Source organism: Python bivittatus, unplaced genomic scaffold, assembly GCF_059951505.1.
Source record: "Python bivittatus isolate LINGU-HERP-01145 unplaced genomic scaffold, Pbiv_v1 ctg000570_np1212, whole genome shotgun sequence".
Classification (NCBI taxonomy): domain Eukaryota; kingdom Metazoa; phylum Chordata; class Lepidosauria; order Squamata; family Pythonidae; genus Python; species Python bivittatus.
In genome coordinates, this window is record NW_028277097.1 from 16,965,160 (window position 1) to 16,985,250 (window position 20,091).

Here is a 20,091-nt window from a genome sequence, read left to right on the forward strand (position 1 = left end):
GTGGATGGTTCTGAGATCCAATTTCTGTATGTACCAGGGGGCCACCAATTTGTGACATATCTTTGCTTAGTAGGATCTTTGGTACCACATCTTTTGGACTGTGTTTGGACAATACACTTCAGATCAGGTAAACGCAGCAGTTCCCTTTGCTGTGTTTCCCTGATGACTTCGTTGCTTGCTTGCTTGATTTATTTAACAAACTTATGTAATCACCCACTTATCAGAATCAACTGTTGATCGTTTTGTTATTGTTGCTGCTTTGTGGCTTAGCCTATTCAACAAACCCAGCCCATTTGATTTACCCGTGGTCCAATGCACTGTGCAAATCCCCCAGAACAGGCTAATTTGGTAATCAGGTGACCTCTGTTGAGTGAATACAGCCTTGACAGGTTAAGAGTGAAGTGCTCCAATTCAGCAAACCAGATTTCTGCACTGAGGTCCTCTCCTGGGATTTAGCTGTGATGATTATAAGAAGTTACACTGAAAAAGGCATTTCTGCTCAGGATTTCATCCATAGCTACAAAATATGATTAGTTTCGTGCCATCAAGTTGAATTCAACTCCCGGGGTTGGCTTGGACAAAGGCTTGCCAGCTTGACCTCACCCAAGTGATACCTTCTAGTTTTTCCAAAGAACATCCTGTAACTGCCTTGATACCATCTGTCCATCGTAGTTGTTGACTTCCTGTTCTCCTACATCCCTCAGTCTTGCCAAGCATGGTAGGTTTTTTTAGTCTATCATTGCATGCCCAGAGTAAGTGAATTTCTACTTGATGGTCATCACCAGAAGAAGGCAGTCAATCCTTCTTTGGTCCAAGAGTGACGGATGGCTTCGGCTTGCCCTCCATGTGTTATTAACTGTCTCCAGATCCATAATTTGAAGGGTTATCTTCTTCCTTTCATTCTATCTTAATGTCCAGCATTCACAGCTAAACATACAAGAGATAGTAGTTGGTGCACTTGTGAATTAGAGGTTGTCCACTTTCATTCCAATCACTGCCAGAATGAGGTGGCTTTAGGTGAGCTGTTTGTTTGCTCAGAAATATAATACTTTGTAGTAGAGATAGGCTTCTTGCAACCAAACGGTGGAATGTATCTCCCAGAGATCACCTGGAAGAATGCCCCTAACATTTAGTAGAGCACCCACATTTAGCAAAAGCACCAGTGTCCTGTTCTGAGTGGAAAACCAGGCTAAATGATCATGCAAGGTGTTGAAAAGATTTAACATACCATAAATGTAAGCTGACACCCCTCCTCCCATGCAATTGCATTTTGGAAATCAAACCATGCCTATTTTTGTGATGTCTTGGTATCACTCCCCTGCTTGCTGTAATTCTTAATGTGGCAAGAACAAGCAGGTCCTGCAAAGGCTAGCTTTGGTGAAGCACTTCAAATTCACTAATACCTTTAAACAGGGCATCCGCAGGGAGAGTCTACATAGTGGTTGCGATTGCATAAGGAAAGTCTACCCTTTTTTGCATGCATTGTACATGTGAAACATGTAAAAAAGTGGTGGGGCTTGTATTATTTATTTATTTGACTTTACAGGTAGTCCTTGTTTAGTGACCATTCAAAGTTACGATGGTGATGAAAAAGTAACTTTGCAACCAATCCTCACCTTTATGACCTTTGCAGGTCTGTAAAGCAAAGGAAAGCTGAAGTAAGATTGTAAGCTTAGTCGCCGTTTCACTTAGCAACTGCTTCACTTAATGATGGTCCCAATTGTGGTTGCTAAATGAGAACTACCTGTATTAGCCACCCAATGCCAAAGGTCTCTGATTATGCAGTGGTGGCCACCATGTTGACTTTTTAACTTTCCCTGCCATCAAAAACATTGGAATATAAAGAAAACGACCTTTAACATTCTTGTGTTAAAGGTTCAACTATATTTATGATTATGTCAACTGATGAACCAAGAGCAAAGCTTCACATATTGCTCTACCCAAACTGGAAGAGAAGAGAACATTCTATAAAATAGTAACTTGGTTGTCTTCCTTAAGGGTTGACATTTAACAGCTGCATGACTTATGTTACTCTTGACTAGTTTATTCTTGCTGGGCAACTCACAAACTGTTTCTAGTGGCAAAACGAAAACATCCACTCTCATGCCAACTTTCACCAGCACTAGAAGTCCTCTTAAGATCTTAGGTTATGTGAACATCAAGCCTCCTAACTTGCACTCTGAAGAAAGGTAGACTAGAAAGGTAGACAAAAGGCTCCAATAAACAAATTATCTATCTATCTATCTATCTATCTATCTATCTATCTATCTATCTATCCATCCATCCTTCCTTCCTTCCTTCCTTCCTTCCTTCCTTCCTTCCTTCCTTCCTTCCTTCCTTCCTTCCTTCCTTCCTTCCTTCCTTCCTTCCTTCCTGTTCCTTAATAGTATTCATTGAGTTGAATTGCCATACTCTGAAATAATGATTTTTTTATAACACCTTCATGGCAGATCTTCCCAAATGCAGGGCAGTTCCAAAGCTCGTATATTGTCCCACAGTGGTCACATTTTTTCTTGCTTCAGTCATATCCATCTGTAGTTTGTCATTTCTTGGATTTAAGAACCCTTCAGGAGCCCTTTCTCAATCTTTTTCGGTGAATGATATATGGCAGGAAGTGTTAGCAAGATGCTGGTGTTGTTACTTTAATCTGCAGCTGAGTTCTTTATCTAGAGACCATATTTTGCTTGCTTCTAGAGCAGTGTTTCTCAACCTTGGGAACTTTAAGATGTGCGGACTTCAACTTCCAGAATTCCCTGGCTGGGAAATTCTGGGAGTTGAAGTCCGCACATCTTAAAGTTGCTGAGGTTGAGAAACACTGCTCTAGAGTAAGATCTGACATCCTTACAAGTCATCTCTTTCTTTGCTGTTCCCCTTCACCATCTCATCAGACTAGGTCTAAATTAACCATTTTGAGTGCTGCTGTCACACTTCTAGTAGCATCGGCACAAATGTGCGTATTGTTTCAAAAGGGGGAATGCTTCAGCACAAGATCCTATGAGGAATGCAGGTTGTCCTGAGTGTCAAAACATTCTTGTCAACATCATTTCAGCCTCCAGCAATGGGAGAACCAAGAGGATCACAAACCACAAAGGGTTTCTTTTCTGCGTAAGGAAGCTCTCTTTTGTTGATTAGGAAAGCTTCAGCGAAGTACAAACAGAAGCTGTGTTTCCCACTATGTTGTCACAAAAGCTGCAGTGCTCAGTCTGTGCCAAAGTAAGAGAAATCCAAACCAGGATCTCCCACCCAGTAACGTGGGAGAGCTGCATAAATACAAACGCATCCCAAAGCATTGATGTTGTCGAGAGAGGAAACATTTATTATCAGAAACCCAAGGACGCAGAGAAAGAAAAGCAAAGGACAATGGATCATCTGAAAAGGAGCCAGGGAGCTAATTTATAGGCTCCCATTTGCTGAGTCAAGAGCCTTAAAGAGACAGGGCACCACACAGGTCATCCCAAAGAGACGTTCTTTGAAAGGCAAGCTTCACAAGGATGTTGTAAGGGTTAGGGCAGGGTAATGCATGTTAACCACTTTGAATGTACCAGATCTTTATAGAAATGGCTGTACACACACGCATCCGTCATGCGGTCTCCTTCCAGGAGAAGGAACGTGATGCAGAGTGCAGAAAAGGAGTAGGAAAAAGCCAAGACATGAAAATGAAAATAAAACTTGTTTACACCAAGACCAGGACCATTCAGTGTACTTCTTCGTAGCCTTCCATTCCTGCAAACCATCCGGGCTCCCCCACACTCATCTACCACTTCGTGCATTGCCTTTTGCTCTTTAATCTTTAATTTGCTTTCTGAGGATCTCATCCACCCCCATCTTCACGTGATTTTTCTCCATCTTCCTCTGGGCTTGTTCACTCTTCCTTCATGTACGTAATTGTGTTGCAATTCAGTCCTCGTTCTCTCTCTATGACCCAAACACCTCAGCCTGTTTATTTCATCCTGGGAATTCATTTTTATATTCAGTCCACATTCATTCAAAACCCATTCATCCTTGGTCCTGCCTCTTCTTGTATTATCACATGCGCTTCTTAAGTAGCCCATTCCCACTGCATTCAACTGACACTTATGCTTCTCCTGAATTCCCCAATTCTAGAGAAGAAAATGAGCAGAAGTACTTTCTTCTTTCTCTTCTTTTGGCAAACATTCATTCCTCATAACCAACAACCTACTACTCATTGGCTTTCTAGCGGCATTGATGCATCTGAAATATTTTCCATATTCCCACCTGTAATAAAGGGGAGATACACATTCATCTACTCGCTTTAGATTTTCTCCATGTATGTATACCTTGTAATCACTTATCCATTTTCTTTGTCAAACACAACTTGACAAAATTGTTGGTCTTTCATATGTTAATTATCAGATCCATGCTTGTTGCAGGGTACACTCTCTCTAATATTCTCTGCAAATCATTCAGGTTCTCAGTTAAGAATACCGCATAGTCTTTATGCAAAAGTACAGGTACTTTCACAACTCCAGTGAACCTTTAACCCTCTAATATCAACACAAACATTCCTTAAACCTATATCCATAAATACATTAAAACAACCAATTGTTTTGTCCTTGTCTTACTCCCAATTCAGTGCTGTATTGTTTGCTAAGCATTCTATTTATTCTCATGCATGCTTTACTTCCATTTTTTAATTTATTTATTGGATATGTAAAGGTTGCCCAACTCCAAGAAGACTACTGTAATTACATTCAGCAACTAACCTTCAACTCGATAAGCACACAGATGCTCCATAATCAAAGTCTATTCATTATATTGCATGTTAAATCAACAAATGTACAATAAATTTTCTTTCTCATGTTCATATATCCTTCAGGGAGCTGCTGAAGAGCAAAAACCCGGTCTGCGCGCTCTCTGCCTGGCATAAAGACACACTGCATTTCTCCAATTCTGCTCCTTTCATCCTTTCAATCAGAATTATGCCAAACAATTTCCAAGCATATTAATCCCCCTGTAGTTTTTGCCTTCACTCTTACTACTTTCTCCTTTCTGTAGGGGAATAATAATGGCATTCCTCCAGTTGCTGGGCACAGATGCAAGCTTGATGCACATGTTAAACAACTCTCACAGCCATTCCATAAGTAAACGATATTTTAATATTTCTCCATCCGCACCTGCAGTTCTACCATTTTTCAACATTCTCACTGCATTTTTTTTACCATGGTTTCATCGATTTTTTTTTTTTCTTGGACACTTACTTTTATTCCCATCCCACTCTTCAACATCTCACTATCCTACCTTGCAAATCTCTAAAACGCTCCTTCCGGCGTTCCCTTATTTCAGTTTCATCCCAAATAATTTAATCACTTTTTTTTTAATTCTACCCACTCCGCTAGAGGCTCTTCGTTTGGCCTTGTTCATCCACCGCCAAAGCAACATTTTTATTTCCTTCAGATAGCAGTGGCTCATATTATTAAAAGTGATGGTTTTCCTTTGGCTACCTCTACCAAGGTCCTGGGGTTATCCGATTGATTGATTGATTGATTGATTGAGTGCCATCAAGTCATTTTCAACTCCTAGTGACCACATACAGTAGATATTCTCCAGGACGATCTATCCCTAACCTGCTCTTTCAAGTCTCCCAATGGTGTACCTGTTGTCACTGCAACTGAGTCCATCCGCCTTGCTGCTAGTTGTCCTCTTCTCTTTCCTTCCACCCTTCCCAGCATCAGAGCCTTCTCCAGGGATCCTCCTGTCCCAAGTAGGATAATCTGAGCCTGGTCATTTGTGCCATGAGGGAGAACTCTGGGCTGACATGGGGTTATCAAACAACATTTATAATGTGGGGGGAGTAAGAACCATGAAAAGCAGATGAAAAATGTCCTTTCACGTATCAGCTCTCTCCAACCTGATTAGGCTACCAAATATGGGTGGCAAACATCTGGATAACTACCACACCACAGCTAGAAGTGCTATCTCATAATCAACTTGAATTTTGCAGCCCAGATTTGGTAGCCCTAGACATAGTGTCATGAGGGGTGGAATTACATTTCCTGTCATTCCCAAGCGATGGTACAGTGCTTCAAATGTAATACAGGTAGTCCTCACTTACCAACCACTCGTTCAGTGGCTATTCAAAGTTGCAATGGCACTGAACAAGTGGGACTTAAGATTGGTCCTCAAAGTTCCAGCCATCCCAACATCCCTGTGGTCATGTGATCACGATCCAGGCACTTGGCAACCGGCCCGTGCTTACAGGTAGTCCTCGCTATCCAACCACAACAGGGACCAGCATTTAGGTTGCGAAGTGATTTGGTTGTTAAGCGAATCAGATTTGATTTTATTACCTTTTTTATGATGATTGTTAAGCGAATCACTGTGATCATTAAGTGAATCACATGGTGGTTAAGCGAATCCAGCTTCCCCAATGGGGATTTTTGCTGGAATTCACTAGCAACCATGATTTACTTAACGACCACATGATTTGCTTAATGACCACAGTGATTCGCATAATGACGATCATAAAAAAGGTCGCAAATTGCGATCACATGACCGTGGGGTTGTAAAGCACTTTTCCCAAGGCCGTTGTAACTCCGGGCCGTCGTTAAGTGAATGGTTGTAGTGAGGACTATCTGTACAATGGTTTCAGCTTCCTGCAGTTACATGATCGCCATTTGCGACCTTCCCTCCCAGCTTCCCACAAGCAAAATCAATGGGGAAGCTGGCAGGGAAGGTCACAAGTCACTTGGGTAAGTCTCCCCTACCTGGCAGCAGCCACCCCTGGGCCCAGAATCACTTGTGTGTGCTGCTGCAGCCACCTCTGCGTCTTCCCCCACCTGACAGCAACCACTTACCTGCCTGCCAGCCTGCTTGTGAGCCAGCTGGCACTTGCAACTTCCTGCTGGCTTCCTCACGGATTTTGCTTGTTGGAAGCCGGCAGGAAGTTGTGAGGAGGTCCTTGCTTAAGGACCTGCCATTCTCGCTTAAGAATGGCAATGGAGAATGCCGGATTGCCATCGCTAAGCGACATGGTCATGTAACATTGCGATTGATTGATTGATTGATTGATTGATTAAATTTCTCCCCCACCCATCTCCCCCCAATGGGGGACTCTGGGCGGCTCACACAAAACATTAAAACCATAAATACATATAAATACATAAAACATCAAAATTTTAAAAACATTACTAAAAAAGAGGAAAAGGAGAGTCCAAGAATCTGGGGCTGAAGACAGCAGGCCTCTGTGGGGCTAGCCACTGACCGCATCACTTAGCGATGGAAATTTCAGTCCCAATCACCATCATTAACAGAGGACTACCTGTATACAGACTAAGGATAATTGCTTAAATACTTTGTTTCATGTAACATAACATACAATCTAACACCTCTGCACATCTAGGACTGCGTTTTTCAGTAACCAATATTCCTTCAGTGCAAAATTCACACAAAGTAACAAACTGTAGCCTTTAAAAAAAATAAAATAAAAACCAGAATTGGAAGCGTCTAACAGGAAAATTCATGTGCTTTTCCTTTCTTTGCCCTCTTTTCTGCACAGATAATTTTCAAGATCAGATGAAGCGGGAGTTGGCCTACAGAGAAGAAATGGTTCAACAATTACAAATTGTAAGATACTCTCCTCTGCTCCATGTCTTTGGATTAAAAATGCACTCATCTGATAGCTTAGCACAAACGTCTATGAATATTTGCACTGATCTGAACAAAGGAATTTGGGATTTCCTGCATGCAGAGCATTAGTACTATTTAAATTATTTTGTGCTTTTGAGTCAGTCTTGACTCTTGGCGACTGCCTGCAATTTTCTTGGCCACCTTTTCAGAAATCATTTGCCCTTCCCTGCTTCCTAGGGCTGAGAGAGGGGGACAGGCTCAAGGTCACTCAGCTGGCTTTGTGCCTAAAGTAGGACTAGAACTCACAATCTCCCAGTTTCTAGCCGGGTGCCTTAACCACTATACCAAACTTGATGATGTGGCAGTGTGTGGGAAAGACCTTGGGAGACTGGGCCAAGAGACACTGCCAAGGGAACGGTCAGATAAGAGACAGCATAGCCCACAACTGGATAGTGGGTGGGGCAAGAGGCTCAGAAGGGAACCTCCCTAGTTTCTCGAGCTGTAAAAGAGATGTGGGGAGAGATGTACTTTCACAGACTTGCAAGAGTCTGTCAAGGTAGCTTTACAATAAAGTAGAATTAGCTCATCTGGTTGTGATTCCTGTCTGGTTCACCCCATGAGGCTGACAGGGTAGCTTTAGTTAAAAAAAATAACAAGGACACCCAGATGCTAGTGGGAACCAGGAAATCTGAAAAAGTAATTCTGAGTATGTACCCTCCACTCCTAATCTTTAAAGCATGAAAAGGTTTTGATCTGGTTCTTCAAAGACCATATTTGCCCCTGTAATCCTGTTTACATGTTACAATCTGTCACAGGTTGGTATGGACAGGAGATAGGGATTCATTTGCAGTGGCCCCAATGTTAGAAGTTTCTGGTATCATTTAGTTGCCATCTAGTTGCTCCTCGGAGGCTTGCAGCCCAAATATGGTGGTCTTAGTACTATAATCCACCTCAATTTCCCAAACATAAATCTTCAGGTAGGCAAAATGGCATTGACCATCCTCAAGGGAGAAAATATCAGCAGAGATGAAAGCGTTTTAGACATCCCAAAATAAAACTTGGGGAATGGGGGATCCAAAAGACATAGTGAAGAGTGGTGATGCTGGTTGACTACGGGAAGGGAAGGGAAATGGAAGGAAGTCTCCTGGATGGCCACAATGGGCTGGAACCTTGAAGGAGATTATTCAACATGATAGTCTTTTTGCACTTGTTTACTTTGCTATTGAGCTATGGAAAGTGATTCATAATTTCATTCTTTTCTATCCCTGATTTCTTTGGAGGCCATGGAACTTGGCACTAAAAGGTAGGGTCTGAAATCAAAGCATTGCAGCTATAAGACAGATCTGCTTTCCATCATTCCTTCTTTCATGAATCAAGGCAAATTTTAGCAGATGATCAGGTTTGTTTGAGTGCCAAGAAGAGTTTCACCTGACAGTTTGGCCAGCTTACTGTTAAAGGTCCAGAAACCAACTGGCCTTTCTTTCTCCTAGTCAGTTGGCAACCATACATGTAAGCTGTAGAACTATTTGGCCAACTATGGGAGATGCCTCCTGCCACACCAACCTCCTCGAGTTTTTGAGGAGTTCTGGGAGTAATGACAAGACACCTAACAAGACAAAATTGCCTTTAAGAGCCTGACTTCACACACAACATCCACATTGTTTTCCTGCCAATGTGATGGAAGGGTTTCAAGCTAGAATAGGCTTTGTGTGGCAACTCAGTCTCCCAGTGCCCTCTCCTGCTTCTCAATTATTACTGCACCTTCTAGCAACTTAGCAGGGAAAGCAGTTTAGTGTTTGCAATTACAATAAAGCTCAATCAGGAGGTGTCTTTTTCAGCTTTTCTCCATCAGTGGGTTTGTAAAGACTCTTGTTATGGTTTCCTGATGGATTGACTTCCTCGGCTGTTCCAGGTCAATGGGAAATGCAAGGTGGCCTTTCTCTTTGACTGTTCCACTCTTGCCAGCAGAAAGCCGGCACACGTGAGCTGGGGCTGCCAAGGGCAGATGGAAGAGTAGGTTGTGAGAAAAGACATCAACAGAACATCCTCTTGCTCACTTGGTTTTTTCCTGCTGGGAATTAGCCTTTCACCATCACCACTGAGAAGAGTATTGTGTTTTATTATTGCCTGTGTAGCTTGCTTTATACGTGGGAGTTCAAGGTAGCACATATGGGGCTTTCCATGTTTTTATCCTCATGACAAAAGGTTGCGATGTTGAAATGGTGCTTTGTGCAGTGACCCTTTATAGCGATTGCTCATAGATTTGCTTTTTCAGTGAAGAGACGTAGGCACAGAATGTGGGCATCTCTGTGACATTCCCACCAGTTAAGTTAGCCTAACCCTGTGCATGACAAGGCCTGTTTGGGGTTAAGTGCAACAGCCTGTGAATTAATTGACTGGGCCAGCTGATCCTTTTTGGCGTTCTCCTGGCACATTCACCCCCTTGCGAAGCCAGTTGAACAGATTGTGGGAACAGAGTTCATCGGTCGTAGAAATGAGGAAGAGAGATTGCAATTTGTTTTATTTCCTCTCGGAACTAGTGGGGGATAAGGCTATCAGAACTGGGCTGCCAAAATCCAAACAGCAAAAACTGGGAACTCGGATGCTCTGCTGCCATCTGGTGGCTGTACAGATTCTTGCAGCCTAGATCTGGGGGCTCTGGTGTGGAGTAGGACGATGTACGCAGGAATAGTAGTAGCTTTCAGGATGTGCTGGAATGACTACTTGTATAAACTCTCTTGGTCGGTGGGAGGAAGAATACAGATGGGTTTAGTGCAGAGTTTCTCAACCTTAGCAACTTTAAGATGTGTGGACTTCAATTCCCAGAATTCCCTAGCCAGCATGGCAGGTGAGAAGGTGACCATAAGCTATCTTCAACCTGGTTTGTGAAGGATAGGGGAGAGGAAATACTTTGGTGTGAAAAAGCTCTGATACCCACCAGGATCATCTAGATCAGTGTTTCTCAACCTTGGCAACTTTAAGACCTGTGGACTTCAACTCCCAGAATTCCCCAGCCAGCCTTGCTGGCTGGGGAATTCTGGGAATTGAAGTCCATAGGTCGTAAGGTTGCCAAGGTTGAGAAACACTGATCTAGAAGTTAAAACTTGGATTGAAGTACTATATTGTAAACCAGGCATTCAATGGCATTTTGCAGCCAGCAGTGGTTACTTAAATAGATGATGATCTTCTACAGGATAATCACTTTTTTTCTATTATATATTTACTCGCTTCAAATGAAATATGTACACATTATTCTCATCCAAGTCAGTCTTGTGATCTGCTTAATAGGTATAACTGCCTACTTGATTTCTAGAAGCAAACATCTACTCTGTGCTTTAGGATGCCTTCTTTGATATCTCATCTTTCTTTGCTTACTCACGGCCACTTGGTGAGATGTTTCTCTGTTTTCTTTCAGATCCCCTATGCAGCAAGCTTGATCAGGAAAGAAAAACTTGGCACACATCTCAGCAAAAGCTAAAAGGTGAGCTAGCAGGAGTGGGGAATGGGCCCCAAACATTTTGCCCCGTGGCTATTGAGTTCTTGCTATATGAACTTCAGTGAGATCTCTGAGCAGGAGAACTTCACAATCCTGCTGAACTGTAACCCCAAAAAACAGGTAAACCTGAAATGCTAAGAAGCATAAATGCAAAGAATCAAATTGGCTCCATCCATAAGACAATAAAATGTTGAACATTCTGTCTTAGTACTTCCATGTGGTTATTGGCCACATGGTTACGGACTTTTTAGCAAAGCACCGTGTACAGCAGCTGCAACTTCTGGCAGTCTCTTCCAAAGCTGAGGTTTTTCATGTGCATCAGATGTGCGCAGAAGAACTCAGCTTCCTGTGGCCTCTGAGACTCTTCTCACCCTGCTGTAAAATGTAGTTGAATATCAAATGGCCCATTTTCCATTTGGAGGAAAGAATTATGAAGCAACCGTAGTGGAAACCCTAAAACTATTTTAATATAGTCTCTTTAAACAATTAAAAGCCATTGATTCCACCCCAAAAAAGGAAAAAGTGAGAAAATGCTATGCCGTCCATGCATGCTGCCCATGTGTGTCATCCCCAAGCATAGTATAGCACCACCTAGTTCATGTCAGCACTCAGTCTAACATGGTCTTTCATTAGAGATGGCCAGATCCTTCCACTGGGCCTGATACCTGTTGACTGTATGTGCAAACGCCCACCATCTTGACTTGTTCTCAGGGATAATCCATAGTTCCTCCAAGTGATTCTAAGTACGTGACAGTGATTTCCCGTCTCATGTCCATCTGCCTTGCCCAGTGTCGTCGTCGTCTTTTACTTCTCTCCACCTAGCCAAGTGCTTTTTTTTTGGTATTCCATCATCACCTTGTACGACATCCCCAAAGTATGTGAGTTTTTGCTTGCTGCTCATCCCCTCAAGGGCGCACTCATCCTTTATTTGGTCCAGCATTGGATGGTTGGTTCTTTTGTAATCCATAGTGCTCTTAGTAACCATCTCCAAAACTTTAATTCAAGTGTGTGTCGTCTTTCTCTTGTTCATTCTCAATGTCTAGCTTTCACAGCAGTGAAAAATGATTTCATTTTAACTATTCTGATTCTTGTTCTCATAGAATTTCCTCCATGATCTTGTTTATCATCTTCCTCTCTAAGATTAATCTCCTCTTTCCTTCTCCAGCATACCATCCACCTTTATTCTTGACCCAGGGAAAGAAAAATATCTAGTGTGAATTCAGCAGGTTGACATCCACTCTGTCTTTTTAGTATTTAACAATTAGCCAATATTTTTCACTTTTCATTGATGTTTCATAATGAGTTCTTCAAAGCCTTCTTTACTTGCAGATAAAGTAGTTTCATGTCTCAAACTGTTAGTATTTTAGCTTTCAGTTTTGATTCCAGTCATTGTCTCTTCCTTTCTTGAAAGCTATTTATTTATAATAAATTATTTGTTACAAATAACAAATTATTTGTTATAACATGCAACAAAGATGGATTGTATGTCTCACTCCCTTTCCTATTCTGACCCCCCCCCCGCCAAAAAACCCTCAATTCTTATAGTAGCTTCTTATTCATTGTAAAGATTCCTCAGAAGAGTAAGCACATGTTCTGGCAGAGCCAGAAGTCACAGTAAATTTCACATTCTGGTATGATGCACACGATCAAAACCTTGCTGTAGTCAGTTTAAGTCTTCTTAAATTATTCTCCGTTATTCATCTTACGTTAGCTATCTGATTTCATGTCTGAACCTGGCATTTTTTTTTCCTCCTTGTACGGCTCTAATCTTCTTAAGCAAAACTTTGCTCGTGTGAGAATGCAGTGGTTCAGTAATCTGCACATTCTGTTGCATTCCCCTTCTTATTTATGTGTTTCGCAACAATCTTTTCCAATCTCCAGACTGCACATTCTTGTTCCACATTTGTTGATGTGAAGCTGTTAGCATTTTAACTGCCTCTTCTCCTGCAGCTTTAAACAGATCAATGGTTGCTTTATCTGTAGCTGGTGTTTTCCTACTTAACAGCTGGTATATTGCCTGCTGTATCTCACTTATATAGCCTTGTCACCACAAATCTTGCTGTTATTCTACAATCCTGTTTATAAAGGATGTCAGTATAGTTTTTTCATCTTCAGTTGCCTCTATTAGGTCTCTTCTGTAATTGTTCTTGAATAGTTCTACCTTAGCTGTAAATTTTCTCTGATCTTCAAAAAAAACTCTCGTTTCCCTTTTCTTTTTAATTTTCTTCTGTTTGATCTTTCCATGTCCAAGTTTGCAGTCAATCATTGTACATTTGTCTTGTTGGCAAGGCTTTCCTTCTCCATCACTGGTTATTGCAGTAGCTTGTTCTGAAGGCCATTTGGACTTTTACCCCTTTAAAATTATGGAAGTATTTCCTTCTGCTTGAGTTTTCCCAGTATTTCTTATCTCTTCCCATTGCTCCTGGATGGGGTGGGAGGATAAGGAACCCAATCCATTGAATTTATACTCTGATTGACTGTCCCCCAGATCAAATCTTGCTGGCACACCTACTCACTTTAATTTTCTTAGTTTAGCCCACATAGTCCACATTAATAACTAATGGTCTGCTCCATGGTCTGCACCTGGAAATGTCCTGGCTGACTGGATTGCAGTCCTCCATCTATCTCTTTCCTATTATGTAGTCAATTTGTTTCAAGGTTGTGCATCCAGTGATGTCCAGATGTAGAATCTGCATTTATGTTGCTTGTAGCAGGTGTAAACAATGAACAGAGAATTGTCTTTGCAAATCCCTATTGATCCGTTTACCAAATTTTGCTGTCCTTCTAGCTTCTTCCATTTCTTCAGTGTTTGCATTCCAGTCACCCATTGGAAGTGCTACATCCTTTCTAGAAGTTGTATTTAGCACCTCTTGCAATTTGCTAGTCAGTGATTCCATCATTGAATTTGGAGTAGGTGCATCTCTTGTGTAATGCTGATGTTCTTTTCTCCATTTTATAATATATATGGACTGCCCCAGTCCACTGAGACTCTGGGCAGTGAACAACAAAGTAGGAATACAAGAAACAATACAAAGAGGCAGGAACAACAATAATATCAGAAAACCTCAGTGGTTGCCCACCATCGACTCAGACCACAAGTACATTGGAGTAACATAGCTTTAACAGCCGTGCAAAATGCAAGAAGAGATGGTGCTAAAGAACCTTCTGGAGAAGTATATTTCAAACTGTGGGGCTAGTACTAAAGAGACCTCCTGCCTAGCCCACACCCCACATATCTTTCAAGATGGGGGGACTTTCAACCAGAGCAGATGTTTAGACCAGATGGGCAAAATCAATAGATCCCAATGCCACCCCATAAAAGGCTTAATAGTGAATGACCAGCACTATGAATTGGGCCCAGAAGCTTACAGGTAGTCTTTGTTTAGCAACCATTCACAATTACTGCAGTGATGAAAAACTAACTTTACAACCAGTTCTCGCATTTATGATCTTCACAGCTCTGTAAAGTAAAGGAAACTTGAAGGAAGATCATAAGCACAGTTGCTGTTTCACTTAGCAACCACCTTGTTTAATGACAGAGTTGCTGGTCCCAATTGTGGTTGCTAAACGAGGACTATCTGTACTAGAAACCAATACAGATTTTAAAATTGGTGTATTCTGCAGTAGAAAGATTTTCCTGCCTGCAGTCCAGCTGCCTCATTCTGTACCAGCTCCAACTTCCAAATCATCTGCAAAGACAGTCCCGTGTAGAGTACATTCCAGTAGTCCAACTAGTTGGTGATTCAGGCATGGGTTACTTTCTTTGGATATCCTAATTCTAAAGATACAGTCTTGTTGTTTCTTGGCTCATTTTACCTTCCTCAAAGTGTCAAGTATGTGTCAGCCCTTCAAGGCAGACCAGACTAGGAAACCAAAATCATGCAGGCTAATACTGCTTTTATTATAAGATTATAGTAAGAGAATTCTGCAAGTCTGAACGTGTTCCCTCTCTCCTTCTCTTTATCTTCGTGAGAACTAGGGAGGACCTTGTCTGAGACACTTTCTCAGGTTACAGTTCTGCCTCAGGCTAGGGTTTCTTTTATCTGACCCTTGTCTTGGTTGCGGCTCTTCCTCCTGTTCCTCAAGATTATTCCTTCTGCCCAATATATCAGAGCCCTGGCTGAGGAAGCACACCTGGAAGGTCACCAGGCTGGGAATGATTGCTAGAGGGTTCTGGATGTGGGAATTATCTGTTGGACTTGAGAAGTCTTTTTCAGAGGGCATCAGTGGATTTTTGAATGGTGTGGCAAGGGCCACAGTCTGCTCAAATGAGAGGGCTAGGCCGCTAATTCTGACCTGATTTAATATGAATGTACATGGAATTGGAATTAAACTGTAGACATAGACACATTAAATGCATTCTATGTAGTAAACAAGATTACTCTTATTTCTGGACGGGCCCAAAGATTTTGAACCTGCAAGGGAGCAGAATTATCCTACATCCATAAGCCAGAGGTGACAGTGAGAGAAAGCTCGTGCTTAGATATGCAAAGGAAGTGAATAACAGTGTAAATAACATTTCCCACGCTGTGTCTGTTGTCGCTGGATTGCCTTCCCTGCAGACAGTGGGGGTTAGAAAAGAAAAAGAAAATACAGACTGCAGTGCTGTTCAAAGATTAGAGTTCACTGTAACATGAAGCTAAATCAACTGCGTGGAAAAAGACTGCAACGTTTGTTTTAAGCGGATTCGAGAAAAAAGTTGCTTCCTTTTATAGTATTTTCCTCCTATTTCCTGCAATCTAGGACAGCTAGGAATTAGGTAGAGGGAATAAATCCACTGTTTTGAGTGGCACTGCTGAACAATCACGATGAAGTCAATCGCTCTTCTGCCTGAGAGCTGAAATTAAAGACACTGTCACAATTCTGCGGTTTTCAACCCTCAATCTCTCAAAAAACATTTGAAGATGACCTGCAGTCATTTTCCATTTTGCTGACTCAGAAATGCTAAGAACAAACAGCCATTTACTCACTGTCTTGTCCCTGGGCCCTGGAGTAAATAAAACCCCTCACCTACACGTGAAGGAAACAAGAAAATTGCTTGCATGCGCCCCCCCCCCCACATTCTTAGCCTTTATGTTAGGTGCACTTGTTCGATCGTACGCAGAAAGAACAGCAGAGCAGTTCCCGGGGGGGATATTGCGAAAGGCATGGGGTCTGGGGGTTAGGTAAACCCATCTTTAAGGGGTTTACTAGCTAATGTGTGAATGGTCTTCGATGTACGTTTTTAGCTCTTTGCTTTCATATTCTCTTTGCCGCTCATAGTCTGACGTTAGCCACCCGAAGTCACCACTGCGAGTGGGAAGCTGTATAGAGTGAGTGAGTGAGTGAGTGAGTGAGTGAGTGGGTGGGTGGATGGATGGATGGATGGATGGATGGATGGATGGATGGACGGACGGACGAACAAGTGAATATCTGTTAGGGCCAGGAGCCAAGAGGTGTGGTAAAGAAAGGGTACTTGGTAGTGGACCGGCCTCAAGCTCCATAGAACTCCAGCACTGGAAGAAAAAAAAGACCAGTTTTACTGCAGTTGAATCAATGCAAAATTACATGAGCTTGGTTGTTTTCCTGCAAGCATTAAGTTACCAGGCTAAGTGCCATCCTCCATGCGCTAATGATGCTCCCTAGCTTGGTAACAACATCTCTGCAGGAAAACAACCAAGCTCAGAGTACACCTGAACCCAACAATTCAACCCTGAGCTACATCTATTCTCTATTACTGGAACAGATTTACATAAATGTAAATAAATGGACTCAGCTCTCAAGTCAACAATTTAGCATAGAAGTGGCCTGAAGCTACTGTAAGTGCACGGGAATCTGAAACAATTCTCTTGTCTTCGGTTTGCTCCCCAAACCAAAAATGTATTTATGCCAGATTGGAGATTTTCAGATTAACTGAAAATTGAAAAATTACTTTTTAGAAATGGCCCATTTTGGATTTGTGGTGGTTTGTCATTTTAGCCCTGGTACATACCTCAGTCCCAGTTACAATGCAGTGCAGCTTGCAGCTTCAATCTACCCTGGAAAGTTTTCAACAGGGTGGAATAGGACTACTTTTGCTCCGGCTGATCATTACACTTTGGGGAGGGAACGGGGGGAGCAATGTGTTTTATTTGCATTGAGTGCCAACTTACCTAATTTTGCTTTTTTGAATGACTCCACCAACCGAAACGAGGGTTCATATGAAATCCAAAGTTCTCAGAACTTTGTAATCTTGTTTAGCCACTTAGGCACGAGGTAATGAATCATGTACCAAAATGCACTCATTAAAATAATGCATAACTTAGGGGAAATTGCAGAAATGGTCAAAACAGTGAGCGTTTTGCCCACATTTGAAGATTGGACACCAAAATACTTACTGGCTGGGGAATTCTGGGTGTTGAAGTCCACTCATCTTAAGGTTGCCAAGGTTGAGAAACACTGCTTTAGGGAGCCGTCTGTTGGCATCTTCTGTGCAAATCCTGTTCGGGTGCAATTCGAGAAACAAAGGCCATCTTCAGGGTCAGAAGGACCGAAAAGATCGGTGATGCTTTCATCTTCACTTCCTATCCCACCCACACAGCAGCCTTAGGGCCACGGCTGGCAATAAGGGCTCTTCTCTTGGAATTGACACCAGTGAATGAGGCAGATAAAGCTGTACTGTACTGGATTCATTTTGCCAGTCGGTTTGCCATTCTCGTTTATATGCTTGATGTAAATCCGCTAACACGTTTTGAAAAAGACATGATATGTTTATTATAATTTTATATTGTGAAAGTGGAGACACTTCCCCCCTCCCCCCATTCAAGACACATTGATTGGCTTGAGCTTTGCCTTGTGACTGTCAGGTTTTTAATTAAAATGGATTAAGTAAAATTCACGATTTTAGTCATATAAAATAAGGATGCCCTCAAGTTGAGCTGAGGTCCTGGAGACTGCATTTATTATTTATTTATTTGAAAATTCTATATGGTCACCTGTATTATATTATATATATTTTATATAATAAACGATGTTATTCAAACTTGGCAACTTGAAAATGGGTGGACTTCAACTCCCGGAATTGGTGTTGGCTGGGAATTCTGGGAGTTGAAGTCCACCCATCTTCAAGTTGCCAAGTTTGAAAAACAACCCTAGCTGGCTAACAAATACACAAGTAAGAACACAAGATGAAAACTCTAGCACATCGCTAGCAGCATAATAGTGCCTCTCAAAAAATGCTGAGCTCACCTCTCATCCTGACCCAGCACGAAGGGAATAGCCGGAGCTGAACAGTCTTCCAGAAGGCAAAGAGGGTAGGGGGCTCTTCCTATCTCAGGGGAGGCTGTTCCATTGGTAGGCACAGCCATGGAAAAGACTTGCTTCCCAGGTCCCACAAGAGGACAACATTTAATAGAGGGGACCTGGAGCGAGCCCCCTTATCCAATCTTGTAGGACAGGTAGATGTCCTCAGGGAGAAGGGCTCCCTCAGATAACCTGGACCCATGCCATACAGGGCTTTGGAGGTGATAACCAGCACCTTGACTTGCATCTGGAAAGAAACTGGGAGCCAGTGCAGCTCACGCAGCAGCATTCTGGACCAGTTGAAGTTTCTGGGTGGTCTTCAAGGGCAGCCCCATGTACAGTGTATTGCTGTAGTCCAAACAAGAAGTGACTAGGGTACAAGTTGTTATGAGCAGGGCCTCCCAGTCTAGGAATGGGCACAATTGGCATACAAGTTGAATTCATGAAAAGCCCTCCTACCCCAGCCATGGTTACCACTTGCTCCTCGTCCATGTAGTTCTTGGCAAATTATGGAAGTGGATTGCCATTGCTATCTTCTGGGATATTTTTCAACTTTACAGATTGGGGTTGCCTTGTGGGCTCCCATTCAAGTATTCTGATTCTGCTTAGCTTCTAAACTCAAACAAGGTTAGCTAGGTGCTGCTATCTAGCTGGGCCAAGGAAAGATTTTGTCAGGTCAAACATGACTCTTGGTGATGTACATGGACACATCCATGAATCTTTCACTGCTGTAATGTGAAACTAGTTTGCCATTGCCACCTTCTAAAGTTTTGCTGAAGCCCCCCTAGTCTATGGCCTTAGGATCTTCTGGTGGCCTCCTGTCCAAGTACTATCTTGATCTAATCCCACTTAGTTTTGGAGATCAGTCAAGGTTGGCTAGATATTGCCACCTAGCTGGGCTTTAAGCGATATCATCAGCTCCAGTTGGTGGCCTCAAAGTTTTCTAATGTTTCCTTTTCTCTGTCCTTGCAGCAGGACCACAAGATCCTCTTGTAAGATACTACCCATCACTCTGCGTTTGGATGTATCTGAAGACTGAAAATGGAAGGACCTTGAGTATTTAAGAAAAACAACAAGGACGAAATAAAAATGGAAACAGCTCTTCTAAGGACAAGCGGCCTCAAAGCTTTATGGACAACCATGTACATTAGAAAGTAGCAGCCATTTATTAATTTAAAAAACAAAAGGAAAATTTAAAAACTGGAAAGAAGTCTTGGCTCTTTTTGATGGTACCAAAGTTTGGTTCGGTGTTTTAGAAGGACTCCTGAATGTGATAGAATGTGAAAAGGCTGTGGCCATCTGGATCGACCCAGGCAAAGGATCTCCCGGTGCTTCCGACTCCAATGCCATGAAAACGTCTGAGAGTTTGGTTCTTCTCCTTTTGTAGAACGACTCCTCTACAGAGTGTGGTCTAGGCAGACGTGGGGGAGAGTGACCCCTGGATGTATGGATGGAAATGCATTAGCCATATCCGGCGCTTTCTGAAAGCAGACTGGAAATTACAAGAGTGCTCACAACTTCCTTCTATTTCCAGGCTCTCTCCTGGTACTTTGCTTGCTGTATGAATGAAGACGATACTCTTCCGGAAATATTTTACAATGTATGATTGAGTGTAATTAAAAAATATAACCACTCAGACTAAAAACAAAGGTATTTAACTCTGTTGTAGTTTCTTTAACATTCATGTGGATTAAAAACAAAGTCTATAATAAAAGCAGAAAACTATACAATGTAATTGCTAGTCCTTT

The 20,091-nt window shown here is 42.2% G+C and overlaps 1 protein-coding gene across 1 annotated transcript in view; it reads left to right on the top strand.

Moving 5' to 3' along the window:
• The window catches only part of SKOR2 (SKI family transcriptional corepressor 2), a 43,711-nt gene extending 24,308 nt beyond the window's left edge, over window positions 1-19,403 (top strand). The window contains exons 6-8 of the mRNA XM_088152997.1: window positions 7,517-7,584; window positions 11,003-11,068; window positions 19,316-19,403. Coding sequence (XP_088009123.1) covers window positions 7,517-7,584; window positions 11,003-11,065 — 131 coding nt within the window. The 3' untranslated portion in view covers window positions 11,066-11,068; window positions 19,316-19,403. The remainder of the gene's footprint in view (window positions 1-7,516; window positions 7,585-11,002; window positions 11,069-19,315) is intronic.
• Window positions 19,404-20,091: the final 688 nt, after the last annotated feature.